General features: G+C 44.0%; 2 protein-coding genes across 15 annotated transcripts in view; one reads left to right on the top strand and one right to left on the bottom strand.

Moving 5' to 3' along the window:
- NEO1 (neogenin 1) overlaps positions 1-21671 on the bottom strand; it is a 577741-nt gene that overhangs the window by 504765 nt on the left and 51305 nt on the right. The gene's annotated exons all lie outside the window — the stretch shown is intronic.
- The window catches only part of LOC144826567 (uncharacterized), a 225221-nt gene continuing 219281 nt past the window's right edge, over positions 15732-21671 (top strand). For all 5 annotated transcript variants that reach the window (XR_013609855.1, XR_013609856.1, XR_013609854.1 and 2 more), the window contains exon 1: positions 15732-16172. Coding sequence is in view for 1 of the 5 variants with exons in the window: in XM_078685047.1 (XP_078541173.1) it covers positions 16020-16172 (153 nt within the window). In the remaining 4 variants the exon portion in view is untranslated. The remainder of the gene's footprint in view (positions 16173-21671) is intronic.

The raw sequence follows: 21671 nt of genomic DNA, 5'->3' as shown, positions 1-21671 counted from the left end.
TCTGCACACCAAAACAACTGATCGGAACAACCTACTTGCTTACCAGAGCTTCCACCCCATGCCCCTCAAACAACACCTTCCGTATTCTCAACTTCTCCGAGTAAAAAGAATCGTCTCAGACCCGGAAGAATCAAAGACGCAAGCACAAATCATGTTAGACAAATTCAAAAAAAGAGGATATCCAGATGAAGTACTACAGGGAGCGCTGGAAAGAACCAACTCCAAAGACAGAAAAACTTTATTGACAGCACAAACAAGCAAAAAGGCTAACAGAACTACATGTGTCAGCAAATATTCCACAGCCAGCCCACAGTTCAAGAAAATCATCAAAAGGCACTGGCGCATTTTACAGACTGAACCTGATTTCAACAATATATTTAACGATGAACCAATATTTGCGTTTACGAGAGCAAAACATATAGGAGAAATCATCAAGAAACCAGCAGTGGAAAAACCTCACATAATGTATAAAGGAACAACCCCTTGTAGAAATTGCAGCAATTGCAACAACATTATGGAAGGTAATACTATTACCCACCCTATGAGAGGCCATAAAATCAGGTTACACGTAAATGGTACATGCGATACTAAAAACATCATCTACATGATAAAATGCCCATGTGGCCATGCTTATGTTGGTCAGACAGAGCGTAAACTCAAAACTCGGCTAACGGAGCACAAAAGCAACATAAGAACTGAAGTGCTAAAATCAGCCCTCGCTACTCATTTCATTGAACATAACCATCAGATCAATCAAATTAAGGCCTGCATACTAGAAGTAGTGGAAAAAAATTAGGAAACAGACAACAGAAAAGCCTTGCTAAAACGTGAGAATCACTGGATATACCATTTACAGACTATACGCCCACATGGGATTAATGAACGGACAGAATTTAGTGTTTATTTATAATATGTTGATGTTTCCAATATAAGCGTCACATTACAGTGCTGTGCATGTATTTATAAGTTCTACGCGATGATTACCATTTCATTTAAACACATGGTTTATAGTGATGACCACCTTCCCAACACTGGCCCTTTAATGGCAGCGCGCGCATTTTTTAAGGAACAACCCATTCCACACACGCCGACTTTGTAGCAGAGAGAGCGGAGGCTCCTAATGCAAGCTCGATACTTTGTAACAGCACATTCCGGTAAGAATTGTGGCCGCATTAGATGTAACTAAGCGTATATTAGCGTTTAACGTGCTTCACCGCTATGCGTATGTCGCACATTGGACCCCTAGGCGAGTTTCATTACTAACGCGTGCAGTCATGTTTTGTTTGTTTAAAAAAAACGGTCCATATTATCTTGGACAAGACGCCACGGCGTTCTAGTATATTTACGGGCACTTTATTTTTGCCGCGAGTATCCCCCACATAGAAGTAACCCTCGATACACCCAGGCTAGACTATCGGCTAACGGACACAGTGTAACAGTTGTTTATGTTATTCCTTAGATGCACATCATACAGTAAAAGCGCAAACGAAGGGTAACATTATGGGTATAAGTAACGATTTTGGAGGCTAGTAAAATGTTTACAGGCTTTCTGTAATTTGAAAAGAAATGCATTTCATTATCGTAATTAACTGTTTTGTTAATACCATGGTATATTTTGAAACATATCGTGATGGATATAATCTTTGTTTCACAGATTTCCCTGATGAAGGCCCCAGGCCGAAATGCATTGGAATGTATTGGAATATATTTTCCTGTTTATTTGAAAAACAAATTGGATGTATAATTCATATACTGAATATATGCAATTCTAGATGAAAGAAATTATATTTACGAATGAAGAACTTTACAAGTATGAATAAAATACTTTAAAGACTTGAGAAAGAAAATTGATTTTGTGAAAAACTTTATTGTTCATATCTCAGCTGACAATTCAGCACACAACAGTCAGTGCCCTAGGAGACACTTGCACTAGACAGTGCCAGCGCGATTTTGTGCAACCTAAGATTCTCACCTTTCTCAGCCACAAGCCGATTTTCATCACATGGTATGGCTTTGCTCCGCAATCACGCGCTACTGGTAATCAGTGACAGGGGAGCTTACTGAGATTATGGGCAGGGAGGTTCCCCTTAACCCAATGAATATACTTCAGGGTATTACTGATGGGTTGGATGGCTCCAGACCTGAAAAACTCTTCTAAACACGGTACTGATGGTGGCTAAAAGGGACATTGCGGACAACTGGCGGAGATCGGATGCACGCACCATAGCACGTGTGCGCAGGGGGGTGGATTGGTGCGCTGCACAGGAACGACCCCAGTAAGAGGCCAGAGGATGCCCAAAAAAGTTTCGCAGCATGTGGGGCAAATGGGTCGGGTGATAGAGGATTGACACTTCCGCTGAACAACCGAGGACTGGGATGGGAGCAGCGATATCTTCTCTTTGCCTGTCAACTCATGTATGCTGGTGTAATACTATTTCATTTTCGCTTTGCAGTGATAACTGTACACAATGCTGGGATCGTTTTCTCTTGTTGGTCTCTCACAAAATCAATAAAATTGGTTATCAAAAAAAAAAAACATTCTCATCATTCACGAAATAAACATCTGATGTCGTTTTGTGGAAACGTTGATTTTCAAGATCAGGGAGCACCAGAAGGCTACTCTGCTATAGCCTGAGTCGCCTTATAGATGATATTAAACTTGGAAATCCCAATTGCCTAAGCTGGATTCAAGCATGCCCACTGAAGAAAGCCTCTTATCTCCCTTTGGGAGAAAAACACTTCTCACTCTCTTCCTCCCTGCTTGGCACAATTCTGTGAAGGGTTTGGGGCAATGCTCAAACAGTCTGGAATTACTAATGCAGATGAATTATAACTCCGAACATAGCGATCATTCAGGTTCTTGGACTTTGAATGATAGGACGAATAGGGCAGTACAGACTAATAAGGTAAAGCATCTTTAGGCATTTTCTTCTCACATTGCAATGGGAGGAGAGAGGTGTATGGGAATGAGGACTACCAAGATTTAGGAACTGCGTTTCGAACCAAAGTTAAAGCAATGCATGTCAATTCAGCCCTCATCTATGCACCCATTCTGCTCCACTCAGTGCGGCCTGGTTTCAAAAGCAGCATTCAAAATGCATGGCAGCCAGGGGAACAGAAAGAAAAAAAAGATAGCCAGAACTTGAAAAAAATATACAATGTTGAGGCACTATAAACAAGATTAAGTTACAGACAGGGAATGAGACACACTAGCTAAATCTAAAGTAAAATACATATTTCCTCTGGTAGGATAAATTCAAGACAGAAAGTTACAATTACTGAGAGAAGGAAAACAAATCAAGTGTAGCCATGGAAGGCGTAGGATCAAAAATCCCTAACTTTGTGTTTCTCGGCCCATTCTTTTAACATTTCTGACTAATTCGATACGTTTTCCTAAACAGAAGATACTTATTCCAACGCCCTTAAACATGCTCTTATCCAGAATAAGCTGCACACTTCTATATCTCTTTTAAACATGGTTGAATAACATCGTTCAAGTCGTTTGACTGAGAGTGGAAGCTGACTGATGGTTGTAGGGTAGAGACCTTCTTTCGTGCTCCCATGGGGATGCTGCTGAAACCCATGTAAATCCGATTTTTGTAGTGCGTCCTTATTGATGGAAAGTGTTTGTTTTTGCCTGTGTTAAAAAAAAATGATGTTCACCCGTATTTGCACGTAAAATCAGCATGGGGCAAAGTCTTTTTTTTACTCTTTTCACTACATTTGCTTTGATTGGTTTGATTTGCTAGACCAGCAAATGTTTGAGATCTTTCGTACATATACCATCCTGCAGAATGCATTTTGAGTTGAGGTACACCAAGCTGGAATTCCCGTATGTATGTGTAAGGGCTAAATCCCTTTTGACTCTTGATTCAGTTTGACAGGTTATGCATTTGGGCACAACACAAATCAGACGTTTCTGCTTTAGAGAAAAGCGCCTCTTTTTTCCTCAATGGGAGAATGCACTACGCTAGTGTTAATTGGATGGTTTGATATGATGGATCAGCAAATGTTTGAGATTTTTTTTAATATGTATAGCATGTTGTCGGCTGCATTAAAATAGCTGTCGCTTACACCCTACTTGTCCCTGTGCTTCTTATCCTCACCCCACTTCCATCACAGGCTTCTTAAGTTGCTAAGTTCGCTTCGATCGAGGTCTTCAATGTAACAGTTATGAACAATTTGAGCTCACCTCATTGAATCAGAGCAGTACTGACAAGACAGCCTGTGGGCTGCAAAGAAGAAATACCTTAAAAACGGTAGTCAAGGTCACTGCTATCACCAAACTTATTCACCCCGCTGCTCTTCTTTGATCAGTTTTGTTAGAAGAATTTTGAAGCTCAGCAGCAATCCCAAATAGAATGAAGCACTGCCTGAAACACACTTAACATGCCCTGGTTCCAATAGGAGATGGCTGCCCTCACCACAGCATTAGAGACAACTCAAACACCAAAGGAAATAAAAGGCCATGCTCGTGTTATGTCCTGATGTAAGGAGTGAGAGGAAAGAGGCTCTAGTACATTTTGGGATGACCCAATACTGTTGAATGGATTGCCCAAGGAGCCCTTTCTTCCCCTTACCTCCTCTGTGTTTGGCTTCCCATAGTTGTGTGAGCGTCAAGATTGATGACCTTGCCTTGCCCTCTTTGTGGTGAACAGGACCTGCCCCACAACACACACAGTTACCACTACCTCAAAGACTATAACTACATGTGCCAGGGATTTCAACAGAGACTCTAGCGCTCAGATGAAGATCCCTGTAAACCACTGTTTAGACTTTACTGAAATACCCAAGCAGGACTTTCTTACCCTCTTCCACAGACCAGACCATGCACATGATTGCATAGCTAGAATGCTGATACAGTCAATCAATCAAATAGCATTTGTAGAGCGCAGCTTATCACCTGTGAGGATATTCGGGTGAGGAGAAGCCAGGTTAATCAAAGAGCCAGGTCTTGAGTTCCTTCCTGAAGTCTGTAAACAATGGGAGATGTTCGGGAGGGGGGCATTCTAGGACTTGGCGGCGAGGTGGGAAAGCGTCACTTTGCAGATGCTGTTAAGAGCACAAATAGCCCACCAAATAATGAGTCACATTTTCCCCTGACAGCATGTGCTTAACATAATTTACTGCACGGCTACAAAACGCTGTATTAAGCTGACCATTTACTGCAAACAGTCTTATAATTTCTCTTAGGTTTTGCCACTTCTTAACATTCTTTCTGTAGACCATTCAAAGGTAACCTAATCAGACTCTACCCCAATCCACTCCCAAAAGAATCACATTTGTTGTAGTAAGTGGTTTCCGTGGCAACAGGGTTCTATAACTTCTTCATGACTTGGAGAACTGGTCTGATGTATGCAAAGAAACAGCACAACACCTTTTTCTTTCACGTTTTCTAGAATCCTACACTTTGCCTGGACTACACTACCCTATGAAAATGACACCTCAATCTGCAAGTTTGACAGATTTCAAATATCCACTACAATGGTATCTACCACCGAGAAAAACAAATGAGTGACAATAGGTTGAAGCCATATTCCAAGGAAACTCTGGCCAAAATAAATACGATCTCTTAGATGTTTCGTTCATGTTCACTTTGTTTGATTAAACTATTCTCATTGTAATACAAGTCAATAATTTACCATATTCATTGCCATCACCCTTTCTCTGGAATCTTAGGTACTGCGCCAATGAGAACGGTTTCCTCTTTCAGTGGAAGCTGCAGGCGAGTCAGCTTTTGCTCCTCTCCCAATCTAAACGGAGCTACTGAGCTCCCTTTAGATGTAAATGTACGCATGTATATAAGTATATGGTCAGGTCAAAAAAGCTTTATTCGATTTTCGAGAAATCATAAAAGCATACAAATAAAATTTATACAAACAATAAAAGAATATTCATATTGACAAAGTTTCCAAGATAAATTCCTCAAGGGATCATAAAACCGGAAATAGAGTCTCTACATAAAAAATATATATAAAAATATTAAAGAAATATTTAATGGAATGCATGATTTCAACAATAGATAATACATTTCTCCTAGGGTGAGAGACTAATTCAGTACTAAAAAGCATGACATCATTTTGCCCTGGTCTATTTAAGCAGCCCATAACAGTTTAACTCATGGTATTTCTGAATTTCATCACTGCCATTAAAAAACGAGAGACAGCAAAGATAACATTCACATCTTCTAGGAGCAATAATTTTGAAAATGCAAGTTTACATGTTCTTATTCCTAACCGTTTAAGTAAAGGTAAGAGGAATAATTTTCTCGGGCTAGTATACAGTTTACAGAAGAACATAATATGTATGTTACTCTGTATAGAGTGGTCATCACATGGGCATATTAGCTTCGATGAGGCCCAATCGTTCTGTATTGGCAGAGTGACCAAACGAAAAAAGATCCCTAGGCGCAGCCTAGTTAAGAGAAAACGAGAATAGGTTGCATTTTCAATCCCTAGGTACAATTGCAAACCTTCCGTTGGAGTAATTTGCTGGTAGGTTAGAATGTTGTCATTGTGTTTCTTAGTGTCCCATCGTACGCTCTCTAAGTGTGTGAATAATAATTTTTTAAGGGCAGATCTAGTCATGGTTTGTGTAGACTCTGGTTCGTCATAAAATTCCGGGTGTCCAATATTAGAGAACATCGTTTGAACATATCGTAACCATTTGACTTTTGATACCCCATCCAAGGCCATACAGTCTTTAATGAGGTTTCTATTCAATTTACATTGTTCTGTGGTCCAGATCTTATGCCAGAGCAAACAGGGTGATATTTTTATGGTATCGCTAAGGTATTTAACACCGACCTCGATGTGGGTCATAAATGTCGACGTTGTTTTTGGCACACCTAATAGGTAACAAATGAAGGTGTTCTCACGTGTTTGAATTGAGGACACATTCTCGACACCCCATACACCTGCGCCATATGTGGCTGTGGCTATACACTTTGCCTGATAAATCTGCAACATTTCCCTAGTGGGTTTACCCCCGATTTTTGCAGCAAAGGTTCTTAGAGCGCCTATAGCGCGAACAAAGGCAAGATTCCTGGCTGATACTGCATGTTTCCACCTACCCCACCTATCGAAGACAATGCCCAAGTAGCAAAAAGAATCAGTAACTGCAATCCTTTGCTGGTCTAAGTATATTGTACATGCTGGTCTATTTTTCTTTTGGGAGCAGGGCATGGAGAAAGTTTTGGATATGTTCACCTTTAAATTTCTTTTACCCATAAAAGATGAAAATTCATTTACAGCCTTCTGCAGGCCTACCTTAGTTCTAGACATGATGGCCGCGTCATCGGCGTATAAAAGAATGGGTATAGGCCTTCCATTTATAGTGGGGAAATCGCATGACAGAGTTGTTAAACTGTCGGCGATAGAGTTTATATACAATGTGAATAGCAAGGGGGCAAGTATGCAACCCTGCCTAACCCCTCTATTTATTGAAAATTTCTGTGAACATTGCCCCTGGGTCCCGAACCTTACTCTGGCCCCTGCCTCTCTGTATAATTCTTTGATGAATGTGAGGATGATATGGTCCACCCCAATGTCTTCCAGTGTCGACCAAAGCAACGCATGGTCCACGCAATCAAATGCGGAGCTGAGGTCGACAAAGGTGACAAAGAGGTGCCCTTCTTTGGCCTGCGTGTATTTAGAGACCAAAAGGGACAGGTTTAAACATTGCTCCAATGTCCCCAGGCCCTTTCTGAACCCATATTGGCACTCCGAAATAACCCTCTTCTCCTCTTCCCAGTGTTGGATCCTCTTAAGGACTATCCTTCCAGCTATTTTCATAAGGCCGTCCAATAAAGATATTGGGCGGTAGCAAGCAGGATCGTCCCTATTCCCCTTTTTAAAAATGGGTACTACGATCGCATCCGACCAGGTGGGAATGAGGCCACACTTATTTCCCATGTTTAATACATTGGTTAACAGGGGGACCCAAAAGTCTGGTTCTGATTTATAAACATCCACTGGTGTAAGATCCGGGCCTGGGGCTTTACCTGATGGGCTTTCTCTAAGGGCATCTTCCACTTCTGATATAGTAAATACTAAATCAATGGGATAAGGAGATACTGGGGAGGCGGTGGGTTTGTCATCCTGGTTTAAACTATCTATGAGGGAGATCCCCTTAGAAGGTTTCAAGGGATTACCCTGTATCTTGTTTGAATAAAGGTTGCCATAGTGTTCTACCCAGAGGTCAGCCGTTATCGCCACCTCTATGGAGTTATCCCTGTCTTTTGAATTATACACGGATCTAATGACTTTCCAGAATGCATTACTATCCTTAGACCTGGCTGCCTCCCCCAAGGATTCCCATGCCTCTTGCTTCAAAGTCGCCCGCCGTTGATTAATTGCCAGCTTGTAATCACGTCTTGCTTGGCGAATTTGTACCCTGTCTTTCGGGTTCGCAGACAAAACTTTCTTTAGGTTTTTCAGCGTGGAGGTACATCCAGAGTCAAACCACCCTCGGGTCTGGGTCCCCTTGGGTTTGTAGTTTCTTGTCAGTGCATTCTTTATGTGGCGCTGAATGTTAGAGAAAGCAGCCATAAGGCTCGCTGCGTCCATGTCTTCCTGTAGGCAGGTAGATATGTCGGTAGGACAAGCGGACATAAGATTACGGAGGAAGGATGCAGGATCCACATTCTCCCACTTAATTACATACCCGTTGGTTCTAACTAGAGAAATCTCAATATGGTGTGAGGACCCACTGGATTCCTTTTCCTTGGTATCAGTCAGGTTTACCCCAAAGGTAATTGGATAGTGGTCAGTCATCGGGTCATCCCCCGTTTCCCAGAAGGTTACAAAGTCTGGGTCGGTTGATGATATAAGGGCAAAGTCAATTGTGGATCCGCAGCCTCTGCCATTGAACGTTGGGGCAAAGGGGACCGGGGGGGAGCATACTTGATTAATAAAGTTGAGATCAAAGGTGAAAATAACGTTATTAAGGAGGGACCCCACAGTGGAGTGGGAAAAGTGTAAGGGACCGTCCTCTCCTACATCTGATAGGCCGCACAAACCTAGCTCAGATGACGGACAGACGGTACAGTTAAAATCGCCCACCCACAATATTATGTGTACCCCAGAGGCTTGGTCTCTCACTTTATGGATGTGGTGGATCATGGTATTCAAAGTTGATTCCACTTCGTTAGGCGGCAGGTTATTGTAAAAATTCACGAGGATTACCTTTTGCGAATTGCCCCATTTAAATGATGTAATTTGAAAATATTGGTTAGATATGAATTTACAAAGTTTGATATCCCCTATATTCGAGATATATGTGCACAGGCCCCCCTTATTGCGCCCCTGAACTGATGGCGCCGCTGGTGAATGGAGGGTTCGGTAACCTAGCATATGTGCTTCCTCTATAAGCCATGACTCTTGTAGGCATATAATGCCATGCTTCTGCACAGTTTCTAGCCAAGGTTTATGGGTGATCTTACTGGCTAGGCCCGCTACATTCCAGGAAATGAGAGAGTGCATGGGTTTTCCCGTTTCCTTTGAATGTAGCTTTTGCCCACTGGTCCTCCTTGTACCTTTCAGATCTCTCAAAAGCATAGGATCTGCCTGTGTAATAACCTGAGCGGGGAGAGTGTGCTCTTTTAATAATTCTAAATCCGTCCCCTTGGTGCTAGAGACGTCGGGTGGGGGGTTTAGTTTTTCATTCCGAGTAGTCTCTGTTAGGGGATCTAGGGTGTTGGTTTGAAGAGCAACAAGCCTTTTTCCCAGTCAATCCACCTGGTCGAGACAGTCAAACCTATTCCTCGTGGGCGCTCCTTCCCACCAGTTGTTGGTTGGTTGCCAGCCATCCCCATATCCTTTCCCTCTGCGGTTGTGGACTAATGTCCATGTCCCAAATGGATCAATGGTCTGTTTTGGGGGGTAGAAAAAGGTTAAGGGTCTGGTGACGATGGAATGGTCAGTTTCCTGGTTTTCCCATCTAGTGATATATTGGGCTGTATGGGGGTCTGCAAATGAGATCACTATGCAGTCTCCAGGAATAGACTTGTTGGTACGACCCACCCATGGTACTCTCCTGGCCATTAAAACCCCTGTCCTGCCGGGGTTGGGAGGACGCCTATTTGTATTGAGCCAGTGAATCACCTTATTCTTTAGAGACCATTGGGTCTCCACAGAATGCGGATCAAGTGGTGGAACACCAGCCAAGATGGCCACATAGGGGCCCGCTTCAGGAGGGAGATCAATATATCCCCCCCGGAAATTCTGACGACCATAGTGCTGGTTAGCTATGTGGTCAGTAGAGGGGACAGAGGTCTTAGTGGACTTAAAGGCAGCATTAGTGGTAGGTTTGGGTGAAGTCTGGTTTACTGGGCATTTTGGGATTGGTATGGAGAGCCTTGGTGTTATTGCAGAAGGGACATTTAACTTAGACCGTGGTTTGGGTATTGGATTTGGTTTTGGTATTGGTAAAGGTGGAGGCAGGACCGGAGGTATTGTTTGCAGGGGGGGGGGACTCACATTGGGTAGAGGGGCCGGAAGAATTCCATCGTCCTCAACCTGGTTACTTCCCTCGACGATGTTAGGATAAGTTGATTCCAGATGTTTTAGAGTGAGGGTAGCCAGGGAGACTAGAGTCTTATCCATATCGAGTAAGTTATTCTCGATACGCGAAAGTCTCAGTTCTAGAGGTGACAATAGCTGTTTTAATGTGGCCCAGACTTTTTTAAGGAAATCTTCGTCTTCCTCCCCCTTGCTATTGCCCTTTCCAGTCTCAGATTGTACGCTCTCCATTTGGCTCACGCTATGTGTGGGGGAAAGCCCATGGGTGAGGACAGGGAGCACATCTAATGCAATGTGCGCCTCGGCCCCCCCAGTTGGGTTAATATCCTGATTGGGCATTTGTGTGGTGTCCCCCAAGATTGGTAGTATTCGCCTTTTATTGAAAAACTGGAGCCTTGCACTTTTAGCTTTTTTACGGGCATAAGCATTTCTTTTACGGGCATAGGCAGATCTGATGCTATTTTTCTTTTGTGAAGTTGTACCGGCAAAATTTTTAACATGACCAAAACAGTTGGGAAGTTTAACAGTGTCCAAAGGGTTACTCGCCATTCTTGCTCCAAGCCCACTGCCAGTTCCAGTGAGGGCTGTTCCCTCAAAGATGTTAGGGGATATAATGACCGGGGTGGGTGTTGGGTCTAGCGGGAGAGGGGCCAGTAGGGGAACAGAATGAATATCAGCATGTATTAACAATGGAGGAGGACAAGGCGGATGTTGTGGGGATACAGCTGACGCGATTTTCCCTAGGGAAGATTTTTTAGAATTTGCAAAGGTCTGAGAAAGCCTGCGTGCGGCATCAAGCTCAAGTGACACCCTAGTCTGCAGTTTGGTAATCTCATTGTCGATTGCTAAATTTGTCTTTACAAGGAAATCATCTAATGTCCCGCTAGGCTTGCTGAGCCCCATAGCAGTTTTACTACGACTCCCCCGGGTATTCATTTTGTGTTTAAGTATCAATCCCGGCAATGTACTTACTACTACAAAGAGGAGCTAGTCAGGGCGCACGGTCCAGGGGGAGTGGGCCAGTCCAGTCCTCGGCCGTCCTCGAACGGCCTCAAACGGCCCTGTCTTAGCCCGTGCTGCGTCCCGCGCTGCGGGAGTGATGTGTTGTTTTGAAGCCTCAGGAGGGCGGGGGGCGGGCCAGCAGGGAGAGCGGACCGGAAGTTCACACTCGGTCTAGCAGGGACTTCTGGGAATTGAAGTCCCCGCACGCTCGCAGCCCCGCTGCAGCCACACGCCCGGTTCCGCTCCCTCCTTACCGCTTCTGTGCTCCTCTCAACGGCAGGTGTATTTCCCTCCTGGTGCAGGCGATGGGGCACCCGCGAAGCGGGTGCGCCGAGAGGTGAAGTCGCGCTTGGCTGAAGACAGGTGAGCCGCTAGGGCAATGCGTTCCTCCGTTCGCTGTGCAAATAAGATTAAAAAGGTCCCACTTGCTTTGGCCTGTAGGTGTGGTTTTGAAGCCTCAGGAGGGCGGGGGGCGGGCCAGCAGGGAGAGCGGACCGGAAGTTCACACTCGGTCTAGCAGGGACTTCTGGGAATTGAAGTCCCCGCACGCTCGCAGCCCCGCTGCAGCCACACGCCCGGTTCCGCTCCCTCCTTACCGCTTCTGTGCTCCTCTCAACGGCAGGTGTATTTCCCTCCTGGTGCAGGCGATGGGGCACCCGCGAAGCGGGTGCGCCGAGAGGTGAAGTCGCGCTTGGCTGAAGACAGGTGAGCCGCTAGGGCAATGCGTTCCTCCGTTCGCTGTGCAAATAAGATTAAAAAGGTCCCACTTGCTTTGGCCTGTAGGTGTGGTTTTGAAGCCTCAGGAGGGCGGGGGGCGGGCCAGCAGGGAGAGCGGACCGGAAGTTCACACTCGGTCTAGCAGGGACTTCTGGGAATTGAAGTCCCCGCACGCTCGCAGCCCCGCTGCAGCCACACGCCCGGTTCCGCTCCCTCCTTACCGCTTCTGTGCTCCTCTCAACGGCAGGTGTATTTCCCTCCTGGTGCAGGCGATGGGGCACCCGCGAAGCGGGTGTGCCGAGAGGTGAAGTCGCGCTTGGCTGAAGACAGGTGAGCCGCTAGGGCAATGCGTTCCTCCGTTCGCTGTGCAAATAAGATTAAAAAGGACCTATATGGTATTTCTATAGCGCTTAGCCAAAAGGCAGTGGACCACTATTCATGGTTAAAGACAAGCAAAAAGTCAACAAGTAATAGGAAAGGAAGCTGGGTTGTGGCCGATTAATGCACTGCGATGGAGTGTTCTGTAATGAAAAGGGTCTTCAACCCTTTCCTACACTGGAGGAGCATTGGAGCAGTCCTGATGGATATAATGATGTTATTCCAAATGCTTTGTGGATAGATGGAAATGTATGCTTTCTTGTTTTTTCTTTGTTACACTTAGTCTGCAGTTTGAGGAGTCTGCAGTTTGAGGGCGTCCTGGCTGTAAGTGTGCCAAGAAATACCAGAGTTAGTGAGCTTGTCTACAAGATGAGTGGGAGTTCTGGTTGTGACGGTTTATAAATGATGCAGCTGGTTTTGAAGATGTGGGAGCCGACAAGTGGAGCCACTGAAGTTCCAGGAGGCCGGGGGTGATAGAACCACATTTCTTGAGGTCCTGGAGGAGATGTGCTGCAGAATTTAGGACTGTATTTTACAGCTGCTCGTAAAGGGCTGAAGCAGATGCAAAATAATGTTACCCTAATAGGGGCATCTTTTGCCAAAACACTAATGGGCATATTTAGCAGGACAGCCTTTCAGTCTGACCTTTTTTTTGTGCTACATTTGAAATATATACAATCTATCATTTTGTTTTCTGCTGTGGAAGTTTAGTAGCGGTGCTAGGACTCCCTGTACTTTCACCAAACTGTTTCCAGTGGTGGAAAAAAATGAAATAATAGGCATATTAAATTGCTAAAAGTGAGTGAGCAGTCAAGTATGGTAGCCGGGGGCTTGCTGTAGAGCTCTATATTCTTTAGCTGGTGACTGCTCATTTAAAACTGGAGCAGAGACCCTCAATCATTTTCACCTCCTGCTCCCCACACCTCCTCATGCTTCACCCGAACACATTGGCTTCCCTTTGTTCTATTTCATCTCTAAACCACAGCTGGGTGAATAACATGCAGCTAAACATTGAAACGTGGAAAGCCATGAAGAAAGGATCAGGTGATTAGCGTGCAGCTAAACATTGAAACGAGTAGGACACTGTCACCAACCAGATAGAAGAGTATGAAGACTTGTACAGCAATTCTAGAGTTGCTTGTTGGAAGAAAAGGTTTGATTTTCTTTAGAAAAAAAGTTGGTATCAGGCAGTCTTGGTTTCTCCTGGCAATGTGTCCCTTGAGGATGAGGCTAGTGTCCAGGATGAATCCAAGTGACATTGCATTTCGAGGAGAGTTAGGTGTGAAGCTGATAAGATTCATGTAATGGAGACGGTTTTGTACTTTATCTTGTTTGTTCTTCTTGTCAAATAGGAACTCTTCTCTTGAATGGGATGAGCTTCATGTAGGCACTGGATATCCAGGTCTGGGTGATGTGCAAGCAGTGTTTGAGGAGTTGGATACCTAAAGCAGAGATTTTCAAGTAAAGTTGTGTACCTTCAGCATTTATGATATTTGATGCTGTTTTCCGTGAGCAGAGCACACTCAGTGGCTCCAAGTAAAGTTTGAACATGACAGAAGACAGCAGGGAACCCTAATGGTTAGGGATTCTTTTGTGACCTAAAATTAACATGCAGAAAGGAAAGCGGAGACAACATTAGTGCTTGCCTGCCAACTATACTGACCTACCCTCTATCTCCACATTCTGAACTACAATCTGTACAAACTATATTGTCAAAATACTGTACCATCCCAACTCCAGAGCTAAAATATCCTTCAATAGGCTACTGTCAAAGTAACCTCTCTGGCTTTCAAATGTGTACAGGCTAGACATTTACACGTGTGTACAAAAGTCCATCCCTACCTTCTTAAGAAGGGACTTGGACACATGAAGCACTGGTACCTTCCACATCCCGAAACGAAGATTACAAGCTTCAAGGTTCTGAAACACATTGTTTTCGATCTACATCTTTTTGTAAACTGAATATTCGGCATGACGGAATACAAGTGAAAACATAAAGCCTTTTCACAATCCTCTCCATGGCTTTCCACGTTTCATTGGTAATGTACGTTAATCACCCAGCTGTGGTTTAGAGATGAAATAGAACAGTAGAAGCCAATGTGTTCGGGTTCCCATGAACTGTGGAGCATGAGGAAGCGTGGGGAGCAGGAGGTGAAAATGATCGATGGTCCCTGTTCCAGTCCTAAATGAGCAGTCACCAGCTAAAGAATCTAGAGCTCTAAGGCAAGCCACCCCCTGTCCCCCCGGCTACCATACTTGACTGCTCACTCACCTTTAGCAATTTACCATGCCTATTATTTCCATTTTTTCCACCACTGGAAAGAGTTTGGCGAAAGCACAGGGAGCCCTAGCACCGCCACTAAACTTCCACCGCAGAAAACAAGACGATAGTCTATGCGCCAACTGTAGCAAAAAAAGGTCACACAGAGACTGTCCAGCTAAAAATGCCCATTAGTGTTACCGCAAACGCTGCCCCTATTAGGGCACCGTTATTTTGCAGTTGCTTCAGCACTTTACGAGCATCTGTAAAATACTAGAAAGTGATAGGTAGTATAAATAAATACATAAAATAATTAATGTCCCCTTCAGAAGCGATGCAATAAACCACTTTGTCAGATGTTATTCTTCAGTTACACAAACAGCAAGCCTCTCTAAAGAGCAGATCTGTCTAACAGCCGATTTCAAAACTAGGACCATATATTGATTTAATGCACAGGTGCAGCTGAAAGCAAATCTTTGCATGCCATTTGTCAAACACTAAATAAACACAAATAGGTCACCCTCCCCCAGCGTCAAAACGACATACAACTGCTGCAGAAAACTGCGAACCTCGTAGCCAAAGCGGCAGTTAACCGTTAACTCCCGCCATTAGAGCCTCGCACGCAAAGCTCTCGTGCTTGGTGATGGGGCATGTGTTCTCACGAACCGTTAATTTCTAGCCAAGAGGCCCTTAAGCCGGCACATGGGCAGGGCGGCTCAGGCGGAGAAACGCCGCGGCACAGCAGCAATGCGCATTAACGCCACGAGTAATCACCCCGTCACCGCGCCACCACCGCGACCAGCCGTCAGCAGCGGCGGTGGCGGCTCGCGTGAAGGCAGCGTGGGCACGCACGGAGGGACGCGCGTTACCTGCGCCGAGCGCGTGGCAATAAATCATACGCCTGAGGTTCCAGGCCGAGGCCTACCAACACCCTATCGAACCCCAGCCACTAGGTATGGCGTAGAGCGAGGGTGAACGGCGCGCTCTCCTGTCTGACTGAGCACCACAGCAGTTCGAAGGCCTCCGACTGCGTAAGAGCTCCCCGTGGGGGCCAGGCAGTCGACGACACCGACAAGTAAAGAAACAAATCAGTTTCCTGTTTCTCTTTCACGGCCCGCGAGACAGTCAGAAGTAACGATTTCATGCTAGACTGTAGCTGCGTCAGCATCTCATGGCAGATCCTTCCCAATGCCTCAACGGAGATTAACGCGCCGAAGACGGAGCCACCAACATCTGGAGGTTGTTTGGAGGACGCCCTGAAGGCTTTTTCGGATAGGCCAGCAGCAGGAATGGGGGTAAGGGCCATTTTATTTTCAGGGAAAAAAATACTCTTCATCGGCACATCCACAACGCCGCATTGCACGAGCTGAATAAATACACTCCGAGGATACACACATGGTAATATGTGAGGCAGATGTATGGGGCCAAGCTAAGCCTACAGAGATAAATGAATGATGCCTCACACTCAGCATTTATGTATCACATTTACAAAAGGAAACCTTACATATGATAAAAGTATGCACTGTACTATTCCTTACATATTGCAAAACATCAACCGCAACAAAAGGCAAAACGAAAAATGCAACAGCATTGAAACATGGCACAGAGACCCCAACAGGCGGCATATGCTGCACATTTTCCAAGCAAGGACATTAAACACCCAGAAAAAGGTGACATCACACGCAACATGCACAACAAAGCAAGGGTTACAAGCATAAAACGCCCCACAATGTTTAACAGAAGGACCAGCATTCACAAAGCACAAGGAGCGCTTTGTTAACACCTCAAACGTAGAGAATGCAGGGTCCATTCTTTGATACGCTCATACAATGGCCGGCGCCTACTGATATGATGAGAGCAGATCTTGTATAGTTACACTCAGATCTTCTCACTTCAATCAGTTTCATCACAAGCATGGGAAGTAACCATGACAACAGACTCGATATTAACCACTGCATTGATATGCTTAAGATACAGAGTCCTGTGACTTTACAACTGGTACCTGGCAACCAGCCCTAGCCACCTACAGCAGGTTTTTCATACACCACTTAACCATGTGACTAATAAACGATTACTCCTATGCAAACAGTGGGAAATGCGAAGACAATGCAAACAGGCACCCTCAGAACTCCCTCATCGACTAGATACTACCAGACACACAACGTAGGACCCAGACATATCATGGAAGAATGCATCCTTGAAAGTTATTTCCCACCCTGTAAAAAACAGACTAGGTATAGAGGTAAAGTAATGCCAGGCGTCTCCAGCCCCGCATCTTCATACTACCGGAGGATCTTATTCCACCAACCATCAACAAGACTACGCTCCGCCTCTCTTTCACTTGCCCATCTCCCAGCATCTACCGAAGCAGAAGTAGAAGTAGAGCCTCTCCCACATTGCAGCAAAGACCAGGAACGGCCTCCACATGTGTCTCCGGACCATAACCTCACTTTCGGAATTCCGAATGCCCTCAAGATCTGGCTGTTCAAATAAGCCTCCTTGGCCTGCAAGCTCCTTGGATACCCTATCGGGTGATTAGCAGTTCTTTACAAATCCTGATTGATTAGGAGTGGTTACTTTACTGGCGTTACCCCCAATCCTGAAGAGGGTATTAATTACAGAAAGAAGTGACACTAACATAACTGGATTTTAAACGTATTCTTAAGTGTTTCATAGGATGTTGTGATCAAACTCTGACTCTAGGTTCACTTTCTAAGGCAGAATACTTTAGTGTTTTAGTCTTCTTAAAAGTTACTTTCAAGACAAAGGGTGTCTGAGCTCCAAAAAGTAGCCTTGCTGTCATGCGATCACCTATGTTGGGTAAACTCTTCAGTGTGTCTCCCTGTAAGGGCTTTATGAGTGATCTATAATAATTTGTAGAGACTCCTTGCTTCAATGGAAAAAAACTTAAGCGAGATCAAAATGGGTGGGCTGGGATCTAAATTTCTTGTGCCCGTAGCCAACCAAGAAGCTGGATTTGGGCTACATGGAGGATAGGGAGTATGTTAAGTGTAGTTTGTGAATCCCTAAGAGTAATGAGTTACTGCAGTTCAACTTTGAAAATACCCTAGAGAGTGCTGGAGATGTTTGGGGGTGGTGGCTTTAAGATAAAAAGGGATTTTGTTTGATTTCGGTTTAGCTTCAAATAAACCCGGGCCATCTTCTGGGGAAGAAGTTATCAGAAAGATTTTAGTGCAGTGATCCTAAATGTGGTATAGATAATCAAGTAGTCTAGGGGAGGCAAGGTGTCCACACATACATTCAAGAATGTCAGTGAGCCTTAAGGAACCTCTTGATAAAGCATACTGGGGCTAGAGAGAGTTGCCAATTTTAATGGTTTCACAACTGTTGGCCCGTTCGTAAGAGCAGTAGTAAATGAGAAAGGCACCACTGAGAGCCAGAGCAATAGATGAGAAATGGACGACCGAGAGCCAATCTCTTCCTAAAGATTTTCAGTAGACTAGAGTAGTTCTGGTGGTCGAAGTTCTCTGACAGATCAAGGGAGAAGAGGTGGTCAGCTCTCCCTACATTCAGTATGCAAAGAGCACCAGACACTCTTTTTAAGTTGTCCTGTCAGCATGACATCCTGACTTGATCTCCATACAACTTTCTAAAACTTAGCCAGGAAGGGGGAAAATTAGAAATTGGAGCTGGGAGTATACATACTCGTTGGAAACATACTTTTGTCTTAAGTAAAAGTGAGACAGGATTTATTTTAGGAATTATGAGACTGTTCCTTGAAACAGAAGTGTTGATCAAGTTTTAACAATACAATGTAATCGATTAACCATTTCTGGGTTCTCAAAAATGAAATGAATGTTTGATTTTGGCAATGTTGCAGGGCTAAATTATTTTGTCATGGTTCAGGACTTTCAAAGAATGAGCAAAGTGAAGGTTAACTTTTCACACTGCCACAAAGAAGGTGAAGGAATTAATATTTTTCTTTACAGTTATTTGTGATTACCTAGGAGACAGGAAGAGGAAGTTGCTTTGCGTCATCTATTTCTATCCATTTGGCCATGAAATATGTTTTTGCATTTATTTCTTTAAAATGCACGTGTCTGATTTTCATTATAGCAGATTTTCACATCAAATCTGCTCCAAAGAGTTTGAGTCCTTCATTAAATTTTGTGTACCACTGTGCGCTTTTAAAAAAAAAATTATCTTTATAATTTTGGGAGCCATCTGGTCCATGATCACCACCATGGTCTCAGTGTGTTGAGCTACGAGCCTATTAACCTCTTATATCGGAGGGAGTGACCTGTGGGAGTAAATAACTCCAGAACCCAGTCTGGAAATACCATAGTTCTTAGCTCTTTGGTTGGCGGTTAGCTATAGTTTGAATAAAGTGAGACAGGGGCGAGGGAGTGATCAAAACAAAGAGGGACCATAAAAATCAACAATGACTACCATCCTGATTATCTCCTCTATTACTAGAAGACCAGGACTAGAGACTTTTACAGTCATGGGGGACATAAATAGGTGCATTAGGTTATTTATTATCAAGTATGAAGACAAAGGACATACAGCAGAATTTCCCAAAGTCCTTGAGGAAGTTATTGCTACTCCTGAAGATCGAGCGTGTGGTGATAAATTCAATTAGTTGATCAACAAAAGCTTTTTTGTCGTCAAGTGGATGGTAGGTGGTGTGCAACTTTGTAGGGAGTTTGGTCTATCGTTGCTATTTTTATTCAAAGCATTGAAAGGTTGAGAATTGTTCACTTTTTTTGACTGGTGTTTCATTGAATCTTTGAGGCTGACTCCACCATCAGTTTTAATAATTATAGCAAGCAGTATAATAGAGTATTTTTGTGGGACCAGAGATCCAACATTTGTGGAGAGGATTCGTTGAGCCAGGTTTCATTGAGAACTACTAGATTCTGGTTTTAGGAAGTTTAAAGGGCTGCTATTTCCGGGTTATTTATCACAGTGTACCTGCAGTTATACAAGAGGCACTTGAGAGGACTGCATAGTACGTTTATTAAGTTGTGGCGATTTCCACATTTACCATGATAAATCAGTAATTTGTTGCTTGTATTCTCAATGGTGACAACGCAGGAGACCAGTGTTCTAACTGTGGAAGTATTCGAGTCATATTCTTGAAACAAGTCTTCAATGTGTTTTTGAGTAAGGGGCTTTCTGGTTCCGCTAGTGAAGAGTTCTTTACTGCTGCATGGTCTGGACTGGAGGGAAAAGTGTGGCCAGAAAGGAGATGGTGCAATTGTGTGTAAAGGCTTAATATATTGACATCCCTTTCATTAGGAGGATGCCAATCCTGGAGGACTTTACACCTATTCAAGGGAGTAAATGAGAGGTGTCATGGGAAGGAGAATAGCAGGGGGCAGGTATACGTGTTGACAAAGAGGAGATGTTGTTTAATGTAAGTACTAGATATGAATGGATGAATTGTGTATGGTGTATGGAGCAAGAGGCATTAGAGGTTGTATCAAAGATAAAGAAGTAACACATTAGACTTCGTTAAAGTTAGGGAGGGCTAAACGAATGTAATAATACAATGAAGTATAGTGGGACCCAGAATATAGCTTTTAACAGTGCAAGCAGGGAAAGTGATGTATGAACATCAAGGTGGCACTTCGTTTCGAATGTGAAACAGTTAGGGATGCTGGCAGAGACAGGATGTTATTATTGAAATGGGAAGGTATATTTATTGGGAGGCTGTGGGGGCTTTATTATTCACTGCTGTGTAATAATTTCCATGCAAATGATGTGTAACAGTATTAAAACCGCCAAAGCAAACCCACTCCCCTCAAACCACTTAAAGCATAAAGCCCCTCAAAAAAAATATCTACTGAGAGAACCTACATGAAAGACACACAGTTTGCAACTGCAGAGATTCTGCACTCACGTTATAGGGATATTACCATTTACACTGATGCGATGAGACATAGGCACAATATGCACTCTGCTATTCTAAACTTTATATTACACAGCCAGCTTCAATATGCTTGTGCCCAAAATATAAGTAAGATACATTTTGCATACAAAAAAACCCTTTTTTTTTTTACAAAGTTCTGGCACGTTAAACCCTTTTTTTTTTTACAAAGTTCTGGCACGATAACTACAGACAGACTACCACTGGGAACAGGCGCAGCAAGTTACCAACCCATTCTCATCATGCCCCTGCATTTCTAATCAGACATACGAATTGGGTCATCGTCACTTTCTGAGCAGCGTGGGCTCCCTTCAAAATCTTTGCTTTCGTGAAAACACAAAAGCACTGTCGAAACCAACAGCTAGGTAGTTGCATTTATCTTCCCAGGACGGCGCCAAATCCAGGCAGGCCTGGGTTTCACTGAACACCATCTCTGCGGAAGTCTGAGCTCAGTAGTAATTGTATTATAGACACATTGATGTGGCCCCCAACATACTCACCTTTTTACTGTGCAAATTGTCCTAATTTAACTCCATTTCTGCTCACCGAGAATCTCTTTAGCAGAAATTCCTGAACTCCTGCCTAATAGCGATCTAACATGGAATTGGTTTTTCCTCCTGCTACTTCCTGTGTCAAAGTTGTGTAAAATGGCTTCTGTAATTTGAAGAGCTAATGCTTATGTGAAAGACCACAAATAATTATCGGAAAGCGAAGGCTGGCAGCCACTGTGTGAAATAGGTATAAAGACTGCAGCTACACGGTGGCTTGTAGAGGTGAGCAGGTGTCAATCGAGAACGAGATTTGAGGCCAATAGCACGGTACAAATCCGGGCCACCAACACCATAGGAACATTTTTGAAGAGATATGAACAAGGTGAAAACCAGGGCGTTCCAATACTTCT

Source organism: Lissotriton helveticus, chromosome 3_2 (assembly GCF_964261635.1).
Source record: "Lissotriton helveticus chromosome 3_2, aLisHel1.1, whole genome shotgun sequence".
Taxonomy (NCBI): domain Eukaryota; kingdom Metazoa; phylum Chordata; class Amphibia; order Caudata; family Salamandridae; genus Lissotriton; species Lissotriton helveticus.
This window is presented reverse-complemented; position numbering and strand designations above follow the sequence as displayed.